Here is a 25022-nt window from a genome sequence, read left to right on the forward strand (position 1 = left end):
TAGTAGTTGAATTCTATCTTTAAATATTTCACAACATGATTCGTATGGGGTTTCTCGAAATTCTTGTCTAAAAAGTCTAAAAATTCATATTATAAAAAAGTGCGTAATAAATGATAATCGATAAAATCAACCCCCGTCAGTACTTCAGTACTTTGATTATTATATGGGCTTTTTTTTATTTGAGTCCTTGTGTAGCAATCTACGTGATGCATGTATAACCAACGTGATGAAAAAACAAATTTACTTTGATCTCAACCTCGTTAATTTGTCATGCAGTATTGCCTTTCCTATAAAAAATACTCCACGCATTATTGTGATTTCAGAATTAAAATAATTTATTTTGCAAAATTCATATCACATAAATTTATTGACTAGAAATATTCTATTAAATAGAAATTAAATAATGAAAATGTACACTAATTTTATAAATAAATGAGAAAAGGAAACGGAAAAAATGGCGTCATACATTCACATACCCATGATAAAAATATATAAACATGAAAGTTAGCAAGCAATTCAGTAGGCACTCATTCCAACAAATGTAGGTGTTTTACAAATGAGAACTGTTATAAACTACATCCACATTGTAACACATTTCCGTTTTTTAAAGTTAAAATCCCGATGCGGTCCCGAAGAACTAAAAAAGTACTTGTCTCCTCGCTTTCTGTAACTTGACAAACGGAATTTTCCGAACTAACTCTCGGCATTTCCGGAATGTTTTGATTTAGAGATAAACCACCACATCCTCCAATACAAGAGGAGTAGGTAACTCCACTGGGAAACAAAATGTTCTGTTCGAATCCCATGTCGGAAAACGACACAAACTGTTCGTACCTACAACAGCTTTGAGTATCATTCGATAACGAGCAGGGGTTATTATCTAGATTTCGTTTTGATCGATGGTTCTGTTTCAACCGGTAAATAAGAAATGGTCTATGATAATGCAACTCTTTGGGTTTCTTCCCTCTTTTCTTTTTCGAATTCCTTTGTCTTCTATTTTTACGGTTCTTTCTTTTATTCTTCCTCGATCGCTTCCTTTTCCGCTTTGATGGGTGTGTTTTTAAAGGAAAAGTGATTCTAGTTCGTTTGTTGCACCTTCTACAGTCTATGCACATAGAAACAGTTCTATTCTGATAGCTCTCAAAGCTGTTTGTAATAGAACGTGGTAGAGAAACTTTATACCAAGCTGTATCATTTGGACGAATCTGTAATTTTGCCACATTTTTTCTTCTTTTAGACCCATTCTGGAGAGAAAACACTTTTAACACTATTCGCCGACTTCCTTTTCGACGTGTTTTTACTTTAAAGTAAATATATATGTCCGCACCTTGTATATCTACCCCTTCTTCAAAGTATTCATCCGGAATTCTGAATTGCATACAGTGTGGGTCATTTGTTGAGTCTAGAAAAAACAAAATATTAATCATTTTAGATTAAAGTTTTTACATTTTGCTTTTTTCTAGCCTTAGTAATAAAATCATGTTAAACTATCGCCGACTTATCATCAATTTGATTTGAAGAAAATAAAATCTTGTTGAAATCACGGACATTTTTTTTTTAATTTTGAAAAATTAAATTCTTTATAAAATTGCAACTGTTACGATGAAAATGAATTATAAAAATCATAATTAATAGAAAATACTTTCTTAACAGATGACCATGCACAAAAAGGACCTTAAAATGTACGGAAGAGAGGTATCAAGCATTAGGCGTGATGAAATAATCATTTGATGTTAAACGTTTATTTTTAGATATGGCAATCAAATGTGTAAAGGACAGATGCAGTCTGACGTTTCGCCAGAATAAATAAGGGGATGACCATATTTTAATTCTGAAGAAAATTGTTAAAATGCGGCCAGTTAGCTCAGATGGCAATTAGACAACAATATTTCGTCCCATTCATATGTCTTTTGCCTCATCTTGATGTTTGTTGCCCGATTGACATGGTTTTGCCCCATCCACAGTCATGAAGCCATTGTAAGATTGAGTATTGGATACGTTGACTTACAATTTGCATTGCTTGTTTCGTTAAAAAAAAACTATCCTTTGGTCATTGTTTGACCATATTAAAACGTGTTTTATTTACATAACAAAGAAAAAGAGGTTATGTCCAAATTAATTTTTTCATCTTTGCAAAAGAAGTAATTTGCTCACTTTCATGTTATGATTAATTTTGAAAATAGTTCTAATTCAAATTAAAAAAAAACGTGCGAGTGTTCTAAGTTTCCACTACAACTAAATTAAACATATTTGAAACACGCCTCCGGTTGGCGGAGATCTTACATGTAGCGCATTGGAGGTCATTGATGTGGAAGGAAGCCAGTATACCTGGAGGAAACCCATGCCCCTTCCCAAGTGGACCGGCGCTATACCCTTTTGTGAGCATGCAATCGTTGTCGACAATGGGGATCGAATTCGAACTCGATTGGTCGCAGCGGAGAAAAGCGAGAGTATTGTCCAACGTGCTACGTGGACACCCACTTTCCTTAGCAAGAATGATATTTTTTACTCATGACGTCAAGAGAAAGAACATAATACAGCTATATATGACATTCTCACCTGCTGGGCGTGAAAAAACTGGCGGGAGATTGACAATTTTTACGTCTTTTTTATCGAAATCCGGAGGTTTCATGGGGGTAAAAATGATCTCGCTGGTTGTCTCATTTTTCTTTGGATCGGTCGATTGTTCGTCGCATCCCATTCGTATTAGTTCACAAATTTTTCGTCGAAGCTGATCTAATCGCATTATTGGTTTAAGGTTGATGCGTCTTAGTCCTGACGGCAGGTAGCGAAAATCTCCTAGAAATGCAATCATACAAGGAATACATGTCATTTTTGTTCTATATAAGTTTTTTTTAAATCATATAGTACGATTCTATAATATCTTGACTCCGTTACGATTGGTTATGAAACTTTATTATGAATGATAGAAAACGTTGTTACTATAAGTTTATTTATTAATGCATAAATTTTCTAGATTTTTTATTAATGTAGATTTTTAATCATTCTGATGTTCAAACTCTACCAGTTATTTGACTTTTTAGGATATACAAGGTATGTGTGTGTGATATACAGGTATGTTATAATTATGTTCTTCTACGGCTCAAAATTAAATAAGGAGTAAGGTGGAAAGTAAGAACTATGACATAATAATACTTTCTGTCAATCTGAGTTCAAGTGTAAATGTAATAGACTTGGAGTTGGACTATCTAGTCTCATTATAGTGGTATGGGAAACTGTTTAATATACAATGCGTTAGACAAGAAACAGAAATCAGTCAGCTTACCTGGTTGTTTTACACCGGGCCATGGGATCTCCGCTGTACTGTAGAACTGCAGTGGTAAAACTAGAAGAACTATCCACAGCGCGGGTTCACTGATTTTCAGAAAGACTGGAATGCACATTCTTGTGAGGTTTTGCAAGCACCTGCTAAAAGAACGTCTTGATGATAAGGTTGATACACATAATTCCATTAGAAGGATCGTACGATGAATGACTTTTTTTCATGTCTATTAAAAGGAGTGACAGGTTAAATCAACAAAATATAAGGTCACGTGCAACGTACATCATGCATCAGACGTTTGTTCTAAATTAATTGACAAAAAAGGATATATAAATATATCTATTCAGGTCATTGTAAGCTAGCTTATAAGTTCGATGTTGATGCCAAATTGGGCATTTTGGATAAGCGGATACATGTATACATGCATTGCATACTTTTGTATCTAATGTTTGCTGGCATATACCTATATATATATTACGTATAATGCAGTGAAAAAGGTAAGTCACCAGTGTTCCAAAATTTATACGCCTTAATTGTTTAAGATACCAGATGCACACCAGATTGGAATTTCATTCACAGTGTTACATTCCGCTGATGTGATAAAACGTTTACTTTATTCTTGTTGAGCTGCAAATGAATAACAAAAATACAGCTGAATTGCTTGAAAAGATAAATACACGTGTCTCCAGTTTTATGCTGATATAACGATGAAGCACTTAATATACAGGATGAACTTCAGACTCTGTCAACTGAAAGGTCTGAAAAAAATTGACCGAATAGAATAGCTATGCCATTTAGTCAGATTTTAGTAACCTTGTATTCCTATTTATGATGACTGAATGGCCGAGCTTCATCCTGAGTTTTCTACCAAATTTGTTTAAAATTACGGGGAAATATCAAGGGTGAATTTAAAACGTTGAATTCTGTTCTGGCAGACAAAACGTAGAAAAAAAGTTTTCTTGATTGAATATTTTACAAATTAAATTACTAGTATATATATATATATATATATATATATATATATATATATATATATATATATATATATATATTAACATTTCACCGTCAAAAGTAGTAAATATTTACAGCGAAAGATCCTGAATTTTCATGATATTTTTAAGACACTATAAGTATATACATTAAGTTATTAAAAATGCACATGTATAGATAATCCTAGATAAATTCTATAAGCAAAAGCAGAATCGGCTGAGTGATTTATTAGTTTTGCTTCTATAAAAAATAGTATCTGATGGTATTTCAATTTCTAGCTTATATTATATATTGAATATAATTAAACTTTAGATCAAAACATTACCAATTTAAGTACTCTGATCTCCGATGTAATATTTTCCTATCACCGCCAAACTGCTCATTTGTTAATGAATAATATAAACTTAAGACAGAAACACTTGATAAAGCCATCGTACTCCTAAAATATGTAAAATTTATTTATTTTGTATCAGTTTTCATGTGACTTATAGGTGAGTTGGGCCGGGTGTAATGACATTGTATCTGTAAAATGAATGTAATTATATATACACATGTCACTATAATAAACTATTTACTTAAAGGGGCATGGATACGATTTTGGTCAAATTTTATTTTTCTGTTTTTATTATTATCTATAATGCTTTACAAATGCATTTCTAATGATCGAATGAAATTTGGGTGCCAGACGATGAATTTTAAGCAAGATACAGGGCTCACAATTCTTCGTCATATAAACAAGGCTCGTGCCCTGTTTTTGTTTATACAAGTAAAAAATCTTTTTCAAACTAATTTGTCTATCTTCTTATTCATTTTAAGCATAAATAAACAGTTCCGAGCGATTATCACATTCATTATAGGTCTAAAACGAAAATTTTCACTTCAACATTCAAAATGTAAACAAAAATTTGTATACATAGCGAAGAATCGTAAGTTCTGTAACTCGCTTATAACTCAACAAATGACACTCAAGTTTTGGTTGTCTATTAAAAATGCCTTACTTAAGCATTGTAAACATTAACATAAAAAATGATTTTTGACCCAAACCGTGACCATGCCCCTTTAATACTTACTTTTATACATATACTATGACCATTGGCAACACATTATGAAATTCCCTTCCATATCGGTATTACATGATTTATATTTCTCATGCAATACAATCTGCAATATTTAACATTTTCAACCAAAGACTTAATTTGTAGCTTAATTTTTAAGGGCAAATGCCATTCGTTCTAGACATTTCGCTTTTCTATTTCAGTGTATTGTTTTACATTTTGCTTGACGTACAATTAATAAGAGGAACCCATTTGACCTACATGTATGAAATATATTGCTGATCCCTGCAGAAACCGTATAGTTATTTTTAATTGACATCTTTAGAATGTAACCTCTCGGTTATGGTTTTTACATTGCAGTTGTCAAAATGATAAAACTCAAAGGTAGGATGGTTTGGTTTATGGGGGAACAGTTTTTCGTGGTTGTTATTTTTTCCAATCCCTTTTATACTTGAATTAAAAACCAATTTACACCAGAAATATTGATGTCAATGAAGGTTGCTGAAAAAGCGTTAATCCGTATAATCTATGAACAAAAGTCTAATCACTCGTTCATGCTCTATTGATGGTTGTAGGTCGGTTTAATTAAGTACGCAGTTCATTGAAAAGTAGAACTCTTGAGAAAAAAAAACTTCTGTCTCTAAACTGGCTCATTTGAGAGTTCTCTTAATTGCTTTTGAATTGTCTATGTAGAAAGCCAATTTGACACAAAATTTATTACACCGTATGCTTTTGAGATTAAGGCCACACAAGAATTAGATGTCAGAGATCATGTGTACAAACACTAATGTGTTACCTTTATGGTTGTTGGCTTTTCATTCCACACAATGCTTAATCGTTCGTGTCTACTGCAGCGAAAAAAAGGGCCCGTTCCCACATTTTTGACAGATAATTTTTTTTATGCACATGTGCTTGTGTATAGTATCGACCATTAAAGATCGGTATAATTTAAAAAAAAACGTCTAAATTATAATAAAATCAGATTTATATCATAAAAGGATAGTTCAATAACAAAAAAAAGAGTTAAGTCCTAGGGGTTCATTCAGGGTGGTTAATGGGGGGTCGGTCGGTTCTGTCCTCAAGCACCTGTGACTTTACGTGTAAAAAAAAGATAAGTATTCTTTCTGTTTTCAAAATAAATAGTCATGCATCCTCGGAGAATGTAGATACATGTGCATCGATATAACATGATACATTGTATTATTTTATATTGTTTAATACAATGTAACCAGTTTCGATATTTGCAACGAACAGATTTAGCAGTCAGTTTTTTATATGTTATATGATAACATTTTTGGTAGTTGTTTAAATATTCTTAAATATGATCAATTTTAATCATAAACAAAGATGAAAAAGAGTTAAACACTAAATACAGTCTCATAAACAAACTTTAAGATTTTGAAAATAAACTTATTAATTGATAGTTTCTTATAAGAACATTATCAGTTAAGCTTAACATTTTGCATTAAAACGGACAATTTAAATTTTCAATATTTAAATCTTTTATAGTCAGCCAAATTATTTTTAGATATAATTACATACCTTTAAAAGGAGGGCATTACGTTAGCAGATCGTGCATATTGTTGGAGTCCACAAACGATCACAGATTTTTTCTATAGATGTAGTAGATTTTTATAGTGAAACAATAGATTTGCAAAAAAGATGAAAAATAAAGTCATGCAAGTACAGTCGTTGTATCTGAATTAATCCCAAACCAAAATACTTCCAGGTCTGACAATGGTGCCAGGTTGCGGTCAATTTGAACTCTTCGTCCGAAGGACTAAGTCATTTTTTTGTTAATGAGCGGAATGCACAGTCATGCAAATTAATTAGTTAATTAAACGAGTGGGCTGGAAAAGCAACATCCTTTTTAAGTTTCCTAAGTGCCGATAGAAGAATTACACAAACCACGAAATCACATGACATTTTTAAAAACTTTTTTTCAACATTGTCACCCACACAATAAAGAGAAAATTTTCTGAAAGTAATTTCTTAAATAGCGAAAGGCCCCTTTTTGATGATGGTAATTAAAACTAAAGAACACACGCAAAATAGCAAGCCTTATTCGCCCTTATACCTTGTTTTGGCAAGGTTTTAGAGTACATTCATATGTTTAAAAAAATTAACCTGCGCAGAGATTTCTTTGATTTTGGAAAATCTAAATGAAACGCTACCTTCAATCACAATATATCCAAAAGTAGTTCCAGGACTGACTTCAATTTCTTCATGATTTATATATTTGTGGGAAAAAAGTCTTTGCGTAATCTTTTATATAAAGATCTTGAATGAGCCTTAAGTGCAAATTTATTGAGATTAATTGATTACGTTTCCGAAACGAACAGGTCGAAAGCAATTTTCTAAAGACAAATTTTAAAACAAAAGGCAAGGTACCCAATGAATGTATGTTAAACAAAAAAGGTAACACCAGCAAATTGCTATGACAATGGAACAGATTTCTATCCCATTCACCACAGCACGCTTCATTCATCATTCTTTTAATAACAAATAGATTTGTATAGATTTACGAGGCCTCAGATTAGCCAAAGTAAATAGAACCAAGAAATCTGAAGGTGCGGACCCTCATGTACTTCATTCATAAAAATTGCTAAATCGGTCGTTGGCAAATATGAACGTGGGTTTGCGGATAGAATTGAATACTATTTCCAAAATAAAAACGGGCGATAGATTAATGAAAATTTAAAAAGACACAACTTAAATTGATTCATATATGAATTAAACAATAAGCAAGCGTCTTCATTTATTTTTTTGTGTAGGTTGTTTTGTTGTTTTTTTTTTAAAACGAAACACCTGCGTTTTTCATTATTTTTTTTTAATCTTAGAAAAAATTAAAAATACTTTATTATCTTTAGAATATCACTCAAAAATGATATATGGTTATGAATATTATATTTTTGCATGTATTGTATCTCTAGTTTTTTTTAACCCATTCAGCTATATAAAGACATGTGGTTTGTTTTCTTTGATACGATTCTTACAATATTGAATTATAAGATTTAAATTAATGCTAGCATGTCTGTCAATGTTTGTTTAAATAAGTAATCCTTGGTATATGTATTTGAAAGTATACGCCTTATGGGTCAATTAGAGCCAAAGCGATCGTTTTATACTGGTTAAAACCGCTCGACGAGTATTTGACAGTTGGTTACGTGTAATATTATGCATGCATTTAGTTAAAACTTTGACATTATTAACGTCGTTTGGAAGACAATGTTTTTGGATGGTTCTTCTTTTTTGCCTCTGACCTTGTCCATCGCGTTTCTCAGAGATGGCTGAACAGAATTGTACACAACTCTAGGATTTGATAGGCCGGAACATCTGGTTGAGCACCATGTTTTATATTTTTCAGGAGGGGGATGTTCTAATGGGGATAAGGTCTTACATTTAATTCAATGGGGAAATTATACACTATGTTGTGAATTGTTATAACTTGAAAACCGTTAAAAATATTGACATGGTGTCTTCCGATGCATATAGTAAGTGTTATCGGCAATATATATGGTACATTAGATACGGTCCCTTGAATCATCTACAACCCCAGGATTTGGAATTAACTTAATACTTAAACAACTGTTGAAATCCCCACAATAAACTATATATATTCTTATTCCTTGTGTCAAGAGGCATCAAATGGTATATGCCATGGGCCCCGGGGATGCTCCTGACCTTCCTCAAACCGGAAGTGCCCAAAACAATTGAAAAATATTGGGCCCCGGGGGTGGTCCTGCCCCTTTTCGCGCAGGAAATAACCATAAAACGGTTGAGATTCCCACTCCTAAACCATATATAGTGTTTAAAAATCTTGAAAACGGTTGAAATCCTTACCCATAAATCATACTCATGTATATTTTTGTCATGTCATGTCGGTTCACCTAGTATACAGTGAATGGCCCTTGGGGAATATCATGAAATTTCAGAAATAGAAAAAAGCAAGTATGAAATCTTTTCGTAAAGTTTGACCAATGAGGGTCATTCCTTAACCCCCCCCCCCCCCCCCCCCCCCCCCCCAGTGAAGGCCTTGTTCGTTTTGGAGACTTTATAATCCCCCCGATTAAAATTACACCATTCTTGTTTTAAATGGTTATTACCGTTCAGAATGTTTCTATCGTCTCCTCATTTAAACCTTTTCCTAATCTTTGTCAATTTACCGGTTACGCACCTATTCAATGGTTTTTATAAGCTATACAATAGTAATAATAAAATATCGTTTAAATGCGTTTCGACGACATGAATATATTTTAAATGGAAAGGAAAGCTTGAATGTTAGTACATGTATCCAATACATTTTGCATATGAATTTATAGCAGGATACTGATACAGTGTACATTTACCTGGTATTTATATAGCGGACAACTGCTATGAAACAGATTTGGTAAAGATTCACCATACTCTTCTTTGTCAAGAAGTAAAAAGTAGATTATTATAATATGGCTACGACCTTTAATGGGGCATGGTCACGATTTTGGTCAAATTCTGTTTTTCTGTTTTTATTACAATGTACTTAAAATACTTAAAGAATGCATTTCTAATGATCAAACGAAATTTGAGAGTCAGTCGTTGAGTTATAAGCAAGATACAGGGCTCACAATTCTTTGTCATGTAAAAAAAGGCTCGTGCCCTGTCTTTGTTTACATACATGTAGGTTCAATACAACAGTAAACAATCATTTTCAAGCTCTTATTCATTTTAAGCATAAATAATCTGTTCCTAACGTTTAACACATTGAATTTAGGTTTAAAACTGGAATTTTCACATCAACATTCAAAATATAAACAAAAGCTATGTTTACAAAGCGAAGAATTTTAAGCTTTGTAACTCGCTGATAACTCAGCGAATGACACTTTATTTATGGTTGCCTATTAAAAATCCTATACGGAAGCTATGTAAGCATTAAAATCGGAAAAAGTGACTAAAATCGTGACCATGCGCCTTTCAAGAGGGTTGGGGTGTCACCAAATCAACCATAAGATATGTTTTAAACTTTGACATATGATATTGTTTGGCCATAAATTAACATTTTGTAAAAAAAAAATCAAATATATTATTAGCTTTAAAATTTGATCACTTTTCTATAACTTTATATAGAACTCTTCTAAGATATTTATGGAATTATTACTATCTAAAGATGGCCACGACTCTTTAGTCCTCTTAAACCTAAATTGGAAACAATAGCAGTCCTATTTTTATTTTCCCCGTGTTATTTTCGCCCTTTTTTACTTGCAAATGGTTTCGCCTCGTCTTGAATTCGCCTGGACAAAGTTTTGAATAAAGAATTTCGTTTTAAACATAAGAATTTGCTTATTATTAAATTCGCTCGCTGTCGACAAGGACAAAAAGGGGCGAAAATAAAACGGAGGCGAATATTTCCCTGCATACGGTATATACTGGGGAATTTTTGCCCTCGTTTATTTTCGCCGTCGTTGTCAGTTGGCGGATTTAAGACTGGGCGAAGTCCAACGTCTTAATTTATCCCTCTTTAAAACACAAATTAGTCTGGACGAATTCAAGACGGGGCGAAACCGTTTGCAAGTAAACGAAAATAACACGGGGCAAAAATAACCTGTATACAATATTCGATTATGAATTGTTTTTTAGGTTGATTTCATTTTATTTTTTTTATCTACTCTTTAATGAATCAGTGATGAACTTAATATGTCACACTGTATATAACCTAACTTTTAAATATTCCTGAAACATATTAACGTCTCTCTCGATAAGACATAAGTGCATATGTACTACAAAACTTTCTACCTCTGACCTTTGACCTTGACCATTCAAATGCCACGGCAACCAGCAACAACGTAACTTATGCTATAAAAAGGTTACACAATTATCATTTTAATTTAGGGGGAAAAGTTGATGTAGCGTGAAGAAGAAATATCCTTCACCTCCAACCCAACTCATCAGTTCAATACTTTATCAAGAGAGAGTAACATTAGGTGTATAGCTATAAAACACACATGTCATCATCTATTGCTGGGAACCCAAAACTTGATGACAGCTTGAGTATCGGATATTTTATTTATTTCTGAAGCCTGACTTCTACCGTTTCAACAGCCTCTTCGTCAGCCGTCAGACGCCGGAAAAACCCAACGCCACGCGGTGGACACCCAAATCTCGCGTTAGTACCACCAGCACGTAACCTTTCCTACGAGAAATAAAACCCTCCTTGATATTAATCAGTGTCAATACGCCCTCGGGTATTGGGTTCCATTGATTTTAGCAATAAACCGTAATCCACGGGAGTTAGCCATAGCTTTGAATTATGGTTTGTTTGCCGGAATAGTGAATGGGGGCGCGAATAAAGTGTGTATTTAGATTTGCGCTAATCTTAATCTGGATTATTTAGTTGTTATCACGATAGTTCATAACGAAGTGAAATGATGATTTATTTTCAAACATTTATCAGTGAAACTCTACATGTATAAAGATTGAGACACTTCTATAATGTGACGAACTTTCTTTCTAAATAAACACTAACGGTAAAACTATTAAAATATCTTTCCTGATTTTATTTAATGTCCAACAGCGTAGCACAATAGCCTTAGCCTTTCCTATTTTGTTAAACTTTGTATATATTTTCAAATGTTGTACAATGAATCAGAAAGGTATTAAAAACGGTGATTAGATTTTGAATATGATATTCTCTTATTCACTATTGATATCTCAAGTTGTCCCATATAATACCATCATCACAAGGTGGAGAGCTCATGATCATGCAGATATCACTTGTCGAAAGTTTTATACATTGTAAAATCAAAATCACGCCGATTCTGCTCAAATGCACCGAGTGACCTCGTGTATTACGTTACTCGACGTCACGAACCCAAGTCTCCCTTTTTAAAATATGAGATAAATTCAATATCACGTCACGAGGTATTTATTCAAAGTTTTCTATTGATAAAACATGCATCTTGTTGCTGTTCAATTTGAGAAAACCGCCGATGTCAATTTAAGAAACAAATATTTAATTAGGACTTCGGGTGACGTAGGCTCCTTGTTCGTTTACCCCAATTAGCCAGACCTGTAAAATATGGAGTAGGTCACAGCGGATTAAGAAAGAAATCGATTATTGAACAGAAAGCCTTTGATTCACCAGAAGCACATTAAATATACCGATTAGCCGTGGCATTTCGAATACATACTTCAGAAAAATACAGCCCTTGAAAAAAAATTAGGGGATTAACCATGTCAACAGTAAAACTTTTGTGAGGTCAAATGAGGCCCTGGGTTCGTTTGTCGGCAAACATTACTGATGTTGACAAGACATTACTCTTTGTCATGGTCATTCAAAACTTTATTTTAAGGTATTTCAAGGGCGCTAGATAAAATCAGAAATCAATGAAACGGGTCATTTGTATTTCTGCATATAAACTATGCACAGTTTAAACCTATTAAAAATAAAATAAACTAGACACTTGTTGCAAAAGCAACAAAAAGGTCTTCCGTTTTGATATACATGTATCAATTTAACTGTAAGACATTGCTTCTCTCAGTATTTCATAACTATAAGACAACAGGACTTTATTGACTATCAATTTGTCTTACTATGTCAAACAAAAACAGTAGATCTCTTAAACAAGATTGATTGTTTGAACTCTCCCGGTGTGGACTGGAAGTAACGGTTGACAAAATAAAAACGGTTAAACACATCTTCTATCAAATGTCTACCAGCCATGTAAGCTTTGTGTCTTGGTCACTTACAGTTTATGACATCTCGCTGTAATAATAGTTGTTTTAAAAAGAGTACCTGAGATATTTGAGATATCTCACCGGAAGTATTTTTTTTTTGTTTATTAATCATCGGATAGATGACATATGAAAGCGCTTATACTTATATTTCAATTTTGTGTTAAAGAAATAAAATGTGTAAAAACATAATTTTTGAAGTGCTTCCGGTGACGACCGGAAGTTACGACGAACACAACAAAATAGTTTAAACACATTTACAACAATAGGTCTATCATCCCTCAAAGTTTGGATGTTCAAGTCTTTATCGTTTCTGAGATCTCATTGTCCATAGCTTTTTGTCGCGGGACAGGAAACGGACGACAGGAAGTGAATTTTGAAAAAATGAAAAAAAGTTCCATCTAGATTTTATCGTTCCCTATCAGTCCTAAAAATTTCAAGAAAATCCATCCATGCATCTCTGAGAAATCGGGTTAAACTTTTAAAAAACTTGATTTGTTTGAACTCTTCCTGTGTGACCGGAAGTGACGGTCGACAAAATAAAAACGCTTAAACACATCTTCTATCAAATGTCTATCATCCCTGTAAGTTTCGTGTCTTGATCACTTACAGTTTCTGAGATCTCGGGGTTCAAACATTTATTTTAAAAAGGCTACATGAGATATTTGAGATATCTCACCGGAAGTAGAATTTTTATGTTTATTAATCATCGGATAGATGACATATGTAAGCATGTATACTTATACTTCAATTCTCCGAGAAATACATTAAATGCGTAAAAGCATAATTTTTGAAGAGCTTCCGGTGACGACCGGAAGTTACGACGAACAAAACAAAAATGTTTAAACACATCTACAACTATAGGTCTATCATCCCTCAAAGTTTGGAGGTTCAAGTCTTTATCGTTTCTGAGATCTCATTGTCCATAGCTTTTTGTCGCGGGACAGGAAACGGACGACAGGAAGTGAATTTTGACAAAATGAAAAAAACGCCTAGAGATATTATCATTTTCTATCAGTCCTGAAAATTTCAAGAAAATCTATCCAGCCATCTCTGAGAAATCTTGTGGACAAAAAACGGACAAAAAAAAAATAATAATAATAATAACTAGACTCTTGTTGCTATAGCAACAAAAAGGTCTTCCGTTCCTCATGTATTAATCTGTACAAAAAATCCATTTCTCTTGTAAACAGAAAATGGATATAACATATATTGTAAAGGAATTCCAAAGAAATAAAAAAAAAAAAAAAAGACAAAATGTCATTTTTTGAGTACTCTCTGTGACGACCGGAAGTTACGCCGGATCATTTAGAGCATAGTAAACATATCTTCATACATTGTTTTGTCTTTCCTCGAAGTTTTGTTGTTCAAGTTTTTGTAAGTTATAATATCTCTTTGAAATTTTTTTTTTAATCTCGGTACCGGAAACGAACAAACGGAAGTGATTTAAGAAATTAAAAGAAGATGTTTTAGTTCATTTGCCTACGGTACGTTTATATTAAAACAATATTAAAACATTAAAAAATAATAAAACAATATAAAAAGAAATCAAAAGTTAAAAAAAACTTATGTTCCTTGAACGCTTCATGTGAGAACCGGAAATGACGTACGACCAAATGAAACCCGTTGAACACATGTTCAATCAAATGTTAATCATACATATAAATTTTGTTTCTTGATCTCTCACAGTTTCTGAGATCTTGTGGGTACTTTGTTTTTTAAAAAGAAGGCTACTTGAGATTTTTGAGATGTCTCACCGGAAGTAGAACTTTTTGTTGTTTATTTATAATGTGTATATGACCTTTTGTATTTCTATAGCTTAAATGTTACTTCCATGCTAATTAACCAAATATTAAAAAAAAAAACAAAATTGGGTGTACTTCCTGTGACGACCGGAAGTTACGCCGGATAAAACAAACTAATGTTAACCCATGTACATACATAGATCTATCATCCCACAATGTTTGGTTGTTCAAATTGTTACCGTTTTTAAGATCTCGTCGAAATAAGGTTTTTTGTCTCGGGACAGGAAACGGACAAACGGAAGTGCTTAGTGTAAAATGTATTAAATATTTCTTGTATACTTGCCTTTTGTACGTAATTGATAATTAAAAATACTTAAAATATCTAAGGAAAACAGTTAAACTGATAAACAGCTCGATTTGTTTGAACTCTTCCTGTGTGGACCGGAAGTGACGGAAGACCAAATGAAACCGGTTAAACACATCTTCAATCAAATGTCTATCATTCATGAAAGTTTCATGATTTGATCATTTATAGTTTTTGAGATCTCGCGGGTACAAAATGTGTTTTAAAAAAGCTTCCTGAGATAATTGAGATATCTCACCGGAAGTAGAATTTTTTTGTTGATATAACATCGCATAGGTAACTTATGTATAGAATTATAGTTTTATGTTTATTCTATGGAAAAGAAATTTAATGCGTAGAAATAATAATTTTTGAAGTGCTTCCGGTGACGACCGGAAGTTACGACGAACAAAAAAAAAATAGTTTAAACACATCTACAGCTATAGGTCTATCATCCATCAAAGTTTGGGTGTTCAAAACTTTACCGTTTTTGAGATCTCGAGGTGACAAGCTTTTTCAACGCGGGACAGGAAACGCACGACCGGAAATGAATTTTGACAAAATGAAAAAAACGCCTAGAGATATTATCATTTTCTTTCATTATAGAAAATTTCAAAAATATCTATCCAGCCATCTCCGAGAAATCTTGTGGACAAAAAAAGGAAAAAAAAAAATAATAATAATAAAAAACCTTACAATCACTATAAGGTCTTCCGTTGGAAACGGAAGACCTTAATAATAAAAAGAAACATTACAATCACTATAAGGTCTTCCGTTGGAAACGGAAGACCTTAATAAGAAAGAAAGAAAAAACCTAACAATCACTATAAGGTCTTCCGTTGGAAACGGAAGACCTTAAAAACCTTACAATCACTATAAGGTCTTCCGTTGGAAACGGAAGACCTTAATAATAATAATAAGAAACATTACAATCACTATAAGGTCTTCCGTTGGAAACGGAAGACCTTAAATAAAAAAAAACGATAGCGAATTTTTTGAAGCTTTAGAACTTTAAGTTCGTGGCACTAGGTGTACATGTAAAACGGAATACAATGCCAATACCTTAGAACCCTTCCAGCTTTTGCTATGGAGGGCTAACACCTTTTTCGTGATGTTAAGGAAAAGCTCTTGATTTTTTTGAGTGCTTTTTTCTACATGTTTTACACAAAATATTTTCTAGAACAGCACGAATAGTTACGACCCTTTTAAAAACTTTATTGTATATTGAAATGTCAACATTATAGACGGTTGGGGTAAATGTTCGAGGAGTTAAATATGACGCATTTTGTAAAACTTTTATTTCAAATCCGTAAACATGCTCTCATTTTTTGTATATCCACCTCTCTCCTTCGATAAAAAATTCTGAGACATAGAGACATAAAAATACTGAATCAGATATACCATCAAGAAGAACGTATTTTGGTCAATAAGATTATTTCCGTTTTCTAGATGTTTGTGGGAGTAGAGCTTCGACGCGTTGTAACTGCAGATATTCATAAAAATGCATTTATAATACATGTATTACATATACATTTTTGGATGGTAGTGAACGTACGTATGCATTGTTATGTTCGTTCTTGAAAGTATCTTTTAGATAGGTTAATTAGGGCAGTAGTGAGTGGCAGCAAATTTGTCAAAAAAGAACAAAAAAGGAAACAGGCTAATACATACTAACTGTCATTTCAGTGAAGAAAGTAAAGGAAAACTCCGCGCCTTGCTTGAGATTTTAAGTGCGATCCCATTATCGGGCAGTTGGAAACAGTTCTGTGTCACTGGGCCATTTCCAAAGCGTTATCTCAAAGCCTTGTAAATATTGGCTTCCGGAAAAGACTAAAAAGGCACCTTATCGAGCCGTTTTGGGCAAAAAAGTTCTATTTTCAGACAGAACTGGGTGGCACATAGAAATCAGGCGATCACGAACATTTTTTTGGGTGTTTTTTTTTTATTGTGTATACCCCCATTAATTGCTCGCGGCAATGACGCCATGGTGTTGTGTAATGGACATTGAGCAACATTCGTGCAGAACATGAAGACCAAAACAAATCAAACACGATTCAAGAAGCACAACCCTTGCATACCGTCAGACGCAAGGCCATTGATTTTTTTTCAGTGTCATGTAAGAGCCATCGCCTTTATAAATTTGATGGGAAAAATGATAAAGAAACTATTAGATGATTGAAAGATAGCAGATAATTATTAAAAAAAAACCCCTTAAATTCATTAATTTATTAAATTATTTACATATTGTGATTGAGTTAAATCTCTCTCTCTCTCTCTCTCTCTCTCTCTCTCTCTCTCTCTCTCTCGTATTAATGGTATTTATTAAACCTTATCATTTGTATGCATTGTTGGTTATTTAGAAATCATGATTACGTAGGGTCATGAATTGCATTCATTTGGTACCTCTCACCCCCCCCCCCCCAGAAAACAAAAAAACCATAATTGTAACTGTGAAAATGATGCCTTTTGATAAGTGATTCAAAATGAGTTTTTTATGATATAAACATATCAATAACTGTATTCATTAAAAAACAAGTTGTCGTACTTCTGTCTTTATGATTGGTGATCGACAGAGACCATCGATAGGGAAGGGAAGTTATTGGCGTGTCAAATTATAAAAAAACAAATGTACTCTTCGATACACTAGATGTCCCCCGATCCCCCTCTCCCATATATTAGATCCCTCTATTAGATTCAGACAATTTCCACTCCGTAATCTCTTAGGCACGCTCTCTGTTTTTCCCCTTAAAGGGAATACCAGCGAGTCTTAATTGAGAGACATTGATAGTGATTAGTCCAAACAACCTAAGAAGCGCTCATCGGCATTTCCATCAGTAAGCGAATGAGAATTGGCGTGGGCGTTTTGTTTTTTTTATAGAACCTTTGCACGTCGGGACTGATACTATCGTAAGTCAGAGATTAGGCGCGTGGGGAGATCAGCACGTGATTACGCGTGATCTCTGTGTTGGGGGTGAAGCTGTACAAATAAGAGAAAGAACTTTAATAACAGATTATTAAGTGTTGTTGTTAGTTTGTCATAATTATCACATATGTTAAGATTACATAGTGAAAAAAAAATAATGATATTACATGTAGTAAAATTAAAGACATTTAAAAGGAAGTATAAAAAAGATAAAAGGATAGGTTTGTATTTAATTGAGTAAAATGGAAAGTCGAAGCAATTCGTTATATTTATTTCGTGTTGATATAACATTTAAGTGAATAAGCGGTTTTTTTTTTTAGATTGAATTTTAGTTTTGAATAATTTTAAATGTTGAGAAATAATATTCCAAGCGTTTCTGAACAAACAATTTTAAAACTGAATAATATTTAAACAATCGCTTTCAAGTAAAGAAGAACATATTAATTATGATTACAGTGTTCTTAATTAAATATTTGCAATGCTTTCATAATCAGATTAAAGCAATCCTCATCTTCAAAGAAAAAACTGCGTCGGCGGATATCTCCTTTTACTTGAAATTAAGGTGGGTGGGTTTCTTCAAACAACCCAACTGATTGGACAAAAATTTATGTTCTTTGGTTTTGTAACTGAGTGATAATTTTGGGGGTGAAACATAAGGAGACAAAAAGAAACACAGAAAGAACATTGCTATCTCTTTGTTGCCTTCCATTAAATCCTTAAAATAAAAATGAACGAAGCTATCGAGATGCCTTTAATGGCATTTTCTAATGTTTGTAAGTCTTATCAATGCAAGACGAAAATCGATTTCGTTTCAACGAGTTTTCATTCATCAGAAACCGGAAGACTCTTCAGTCTCCCGTAATTCCTAGTCTCCTACACATCCCCTTTGATGATTCCGACAGCGATGGGAAATTTCACACATTTCCGAATGTGAAAAACTCGTAAAACGCATTTGCATCATCCCTATGTCTGTATCATCTTTTCTTCTACAATACTTTGTATATGTTATCTATTTTTTAGGGAAGCACCGTTTCTTTCATCTTGCATGTGACCGATTTTTTTTTCTTTCAGGAAAAATGGAATACGAAATGGCAATTGTCTAGTTGGTTGACCGAAGAGCATTAACTCGCATAAGACTATCGACCAAACTGTCAATGGCTACCGCTAGAAATGGTCTTAAACTAGATTAATCGTGATAAATTCTCGGTATGACTCATGCATCTTGCTCTTCCCAGCAACAACGAAAAAAAAAATCATTCTCAAACAGAGACCTTGTCAGACAAAATGTATATGGTCCTTGTTAGCTAGACTGAATTATATTATAAGCGGTGTGGCACATATAAACCCGAACTTTGTTTTTAAAGGGGCATGGTCACGATTTTGGTCCAAAAATATTTTTTCGATTTTAATATTTACAATGCTACAGTAAGGCATTTTTAATAGGCGACCGAAATTTGAGTGTCATTCGTTGAGTAATAAGAAAGTTACAGAGCTTGAAATTCTTTGCTATGTAAACAAATCGTTTGTTTACATTATGAATGGTGAAGTGAAAATACCAGCTTAGACCTAAAATGAATGTGTTTAAAGTTAGAAACTGTTTATTTATGCTTAAAATGAATAAAATAATAGACAAATCAGCTTGAAAAAGGTTTTTAACTGGTTTATTGAAAATATGTAAACAAAAACAGGGCACGAGCCTTGTTTACATCACAAAGAATTGTGAGCCCTGTATGTTGCTTATAACTCCACAAATGACTCTCAAATTTTATATGATCATTAGGAATGCATTTCTTAATCATTGTAAATAATAAAAACAGAAAAATAGAATTTGACCAAAATTGTGACCATGCGCCTTTCAGTACTTCTTTTGAGAAGACGTGATTTTATTTGATATTGAATCAGTACTGGCTATGTATATGTACATGTAAATGCACATCTCTTTATTTATTTTACAATATCCAAGTACATTGTACTTGTAGAATTATGATCCATTAGACAAACCGATACATTTTTCGTTCAATGAATCAATACATGTACATAATAGATTTAAGCAGAATTCAAAACTAGTCATCAACATTTCGAGTCCTTGTTTGTTTATTTACATCGAAGTACATATGTACACACAGGCACGTAGCATCAGGGGAGGGGGGGGGGGGGCTTTTTTCTCGCAGCAAGAAAGTTTTTAAAATTTACATATAAAAAATGGAACTATCATGGAGTTGGCCCCACATTTTTTTGGGAGTATGTAAAAAATTGATATGAAAATAAGGAAATGAGGAGTGAAATTGAAGTTATATATATGTTCGCCAGCCCCCCCCCCCCCTCCCCCCGCCCCCCACGGATTAGGATTTTGAAGATTTTGGGGAACTTAAAATTTCCCTTTTATATATTTTTTTTTTTTTTTTTTTTTGCTTGAGAAGATTTTTTGGATGAGTCTGGCCCCCAACTTTAAAAAACGATGCCACGTGCCTGTGTACACATACATATAATTATGCTCGAAAATCAAGTCCAATCCTTGTTTGCCTCCTTATGGAAACAACTTACATGAAAAATTAAAACGACGCTGTCTTTTGACTGACCGTGAAAAATCAGACATCAAACATGTTGTTTACCAGCCCCTACCGCGAACGAAAACACCTGAAATCCAAAGGGGAATTCCGGAATTATTTAACCTGTTAAGACATCAGCAACGAGCGAAGCTAGGAACATCCTTCCTATGCTTACATATAACTGCATATTGCGAAGAAAAGTAAACCTTAACAATTTCTTTCCTAGTCGTTCATTTAAAAAAAAAAAAAAACTCTGAAGCTGACAGGCGCGGATCAAAGATTTTTTTCGGGAAGATGGATCCAAATGGATTTTAGTTTCTTTAAAACTTAAGCTAGGTTGGGGTCCGTTGTCTTTATTCATTTATATATATATATATATATATATATATATATATATATATATATATATATATATATATATATATATATATTTATATATATTTATTTATTTATTTATTTGTTGGTTTATGTATTGAATTTTATACTGTAACTGTGATATTTACGTTGTACAAGATTAAGCGCCCTTCAATTCCCACATGCTTGAGGGGTGAATTCACATCTACATGTAAAATATTTCATTAAATATGTATAACCAGTATATGTACGTGTATACCTCTCAGAAAATATGACGAGTAATATTGTTCATTTATATAATAAACATTTCAAACTATTTATTTCGAAACATTTGAAATATGTTCCATTGTATGTTGATTTTGTTATATATATTAAATGTTGTTGACCCGGTTATGGAAGGATGTAGACAAGTCTTCAGGCTAGGAATTTATTGATAAAATCATGCAGATAATGGCTTAACTCATTCTTCATTTTGTATAAATTATAAGTAAAAGGTTAAATTCATAATAACAATCTCAATCGTACACAAAACAATTATTAAGCTCGTTGCAAAGCAACGAGTGGGTCTTCCGTTAATGTCGGAAGTAAAGCTGGAAGTTCCTGTAAGAAGCCGAGCTCTTAAACCAATAACAAGAGTTTCTAAAATAAAAAGATGAAAAAATCGAATTATTCCTAGAACGACTTAACAAAATACGAATGATTTTAAGTACGACTTAACAAAGATATTTCCGTCAAAACGTTTACACAAATGTTATCACGTTGATACGTAATCATATTTTCTAAGAAGCCCATCGGGCTTCCAGAATCTGAATCCGGGACCAACCAAGTTCATATCAAAGTTAACCTTTTAGCATAGATGTTTATTTCTTCAACAAGTGAATGATTTGTATAAAGATCAACGAGTTTCGATCGCAGACTATTGCTTATTAGTACTGCAATTATGTGCAAGACAAAAATTCAATAGATTCCGATATATTATTATGCATGTATATTTGGCTGTAATGGCTTTTGAAGAAGCACATGTCCACTTAATAATCACAGAAAAGTTAGATGGTAAGTCATAATGAAGAAATTAAGGAAGTGAAACATTGACTACAATTAATCTTATTACGGTATATATACATGATACATGTACATTGTATCAAATGAAAATGAATGTGCACGAAACACATGGTTAATAGGTTACTTAATGTCTGTGTGTGTCCTTAAATAAAGGACCAAATCTGCATTGTATCAGCCAATCTATCTGGGTATCGGCGCACACACGGGATAACCTACGGTGGGCTAGTGTCCCATCCATGGGAGTCAATGTCTCTCATCCGCTTACATGTAGCAACACATGAAACAGGAGATAAGCACCAACCCTATGCGCCTCATGGCGTGGAGAAGGAATTAACTGTTACTTACAATTGCATATGTATTCAAGCTTTATTCTGTCTGTCACAAGGACAACTGTCAATTGACGTGAAGGGACGTCCACAATGGTTTTCGAGGGGTATCAATTTCAACTGTTGCCATCCCAAACAGACCCTATTTAATTAATTATACTAAATGTCTGAATTTTAAAGAAAAAATTACTGCTTTTTAACTTTGTTTTAAATAATTGATCAACAAATTAACTTAAATTCTACGGCGAATCATACGCGCATAATTTACATGCATGTAATAGTTGGTTGTGTTACCTTTTGCCAAGTGTGTTGCTAACGCTGAGAGTAATAGAACGTATTATAAACTAGTACGTTTAAACCAATCGTATTTTAGTATATAACGTGAAAAAATAATTACATTCTTTATTACACCTGTAACACTTTAATTACTTGGTCATAGTAAAGTCAAAGGGTGCATCTAAGATATTGATATTCAATTAATTGTAGACGACTCTGCGCTGTTTTCTGTACCGGGGAACATGACGAAGGTACAAACCCTTTTTAATGATATAATATTAAGTGATTTTCGAGGAATTTCATTGTAATAGTTCCTTGCCATTTCATTATAATTGTTTTAATCTGTAACAGTGTCATTATTTTTTTAATTAGCTCTTGGAATGCCGAGAAGTGTTATTGCATGTCTGGAATGTTTGGAACGATGTCAGCAAGTGTTTTACGACTTAGGGGCTTGTTTCACACTGTTCAAAAGTGCTTATTGCCTAAAAGGAAGTGTATTAATTTTAGTGTTGAGGTATTTTTCATGGAATATCGGAAAGGAGAGAACCTTTCTGCGAATTAAGCTCTGTTAGATAGCATGTTCTCAAGATCTCAGAATCCGGCAATCTGCGTTTTAAACGAAATTTATATTCATTGTTTTAAATGCTATAACTATATGCATCATATAGTACTTTATGTCATTGATGAATATATTATATATTCGACGTTCTACTGCCTTAACAGGTCTCAAATGCAATTTTTCTGCATTCTAGACTTTGAACATGCAGTCCTTAATTAGATGAGGTAGCATATTAGAGGGTTTCCGTAAACGACTTTTTTCTGCATACTAGATATCAAGCATCCCTTAAAAGCTAGATTGTTGCGGATTTTGCATTCATCCTAGAATTCGGAAAATACTTGGTGAAAGGTAACACATTTCATAATTGATTTTCAGGTGTGGTTAGACAGTTGCATTTTTAATGCATCGTTATGGCCCTAAACCATTTTAGACTGACGTAAAAAATTACAATTTGTCCTTGAAGAAACAGCAGAAACACAACACCTTTTTATGACTCAGACCTTGTTTCTAACTATGTTTAAAATTCAATATACAATATACTGTATATGGAAAGTACCTTATCATAAATTGTACTATTTCATAAATGATTAAAAATTTGAACCTTTAATGTCCATGACCTTTTTACAATTTTTAAGACAAGAGACAGAGAACAACGTATTTGTGCTCTTGGCAAAAATTATGTTTTGTGGGTTTTAACATATTGGGTTGATTTTAACCATAACGAGTGGAAAACAGTTCTTACCACATGCTAGTTTCCCTGCTTAAAGTTTTTTTTAGGATTGTACATGTAAAGAAAGCTTATATTTTAACAGGAAAAATAAACGAACCCCTGCTTACAATTTTTCCATTTCTGGTCATAAAAACTGCAGTCGCAGTTCAGCCATTAAGACAGCTGAAAAGGTGATTTCGTGGGATGCAGACCATTAACTACAATAGCTATGGAGCCCTGCTAGACAGACTCTTGTGGACCAAAGCACTGCCATTTTGAGCTTAGTATTTTTCAATGTGATTGCAGTTCTATATTATCATGACACTAACAGAATGCAAAAGACCACTTCACCTTAAAAGATGTATGCGACAGGTTTCTTTCGATAATAAATGGGCTGCCGTCGCAGAATTCATTAATGGGAGACGATTGTGGGATTAGAGTTATCAAACCGCGCTCAAAACACAATCTGGTGGCAATTTTTGTGGCTGTATGACATAGATTGTCAATTGATTTGTATTCCTCGAAATATTTATTATGTCGTTTGACAAAACGTCAACAGTATCTCTACTCGTCCATGAGGCAAACACACATCCATATGAATATACGCACTTAAGCGGTTTTTTTAATCCGTTCTTAAACCCCGTCTATGTTGAAATAGTTGTAAAAAAACGGCAGACCAATACATCAATGCCAAGCTAGCAGTGCGTAGTAAGACCAGACGAGCAATCGGAGTAGAATTAGGAAGTCAACATCATACTATAACTGAGCTTCCTGTATTTTGATACTAATCCGGCCGGATTTTTAAAAAAACTTATTAATGACTATAATAACGCCTATTAATCATATTCTAACCTAACATTTTCCAATTTCTTTTTTATTGGTATCAACATATGTATATACAATATTACAGTAATTAATTAAAAAAAATTCTTTTAAATAAAGTCAAATTTTTAGGGGTACAAAGATATTCGAATAATTTAATGACGATTATATTCCTACATCCACTTACCTTATTCTATACAGTCCGGTACCCAGTGATGAGTTCTAACGCTCTTCATTAATTTGTTGTTAAAACACAAAATCCTTTACAGGGTCGGCAGTAAATGAAGAAAAGCCTCGGAGACATGGTACTTAAGTACCA

The 25022-nt window shown here is 33.3% G+C and overlaps 1 protein-coding gene across 2 annotated transcripts; it reads right to left on the bottom strand.

Annotated features, from left to right (window-relative positions):
- Positions 1 to 374: 374 nt before the first annotated feature.
- Positions 375 to 25022, bottom strand: LOC128163944 (inhibin beta A chain-like). 2 transcript variants are annotated; one of them, XM_052827638.1, is made up of 4 exons: positions 24891 to 25022; positions 3287 to 3426; positions 2560 to 2799; positions 375 to 1402 (listed from the first exon to the last, which is right to left on the bottom strand). In XM_052827638.1, the coding sequence occupies exons 2-4, from the start codon at positions 3402 to 3404 to the stop codon at positions 567 to 569; spliced, it is 1194 nt and encodes a 397-aa protein (XP_052683598.1). In that variant the 5' UTR covers positions 3405 to 3426; positions 24891 to 25022; the 3' UTR covers positions 375 to 566. The 2 variants fall into 2 exon arrangements, with proteins under 2 accessions (XP_052683598.1, XP_052683599.1); XM_052827639.1 differs by having other exon boundaries at positions 3287 to 3429.

The sequence above is a fragment of the Crassostrea angulata genome, chromosome 9 (genome assembly GCF_025612915.1).
Source record: "Crassostrea angulata isolate pt1a10 chromosome 9, ASM2561291v2, whole genome shotgun sequence".
Lineage (NCBI taxonomy): Eukaryota > Metazoa > Mollusca > Bivalvia > Ostreida > Ostreidae > Magallana > Magallana angulata.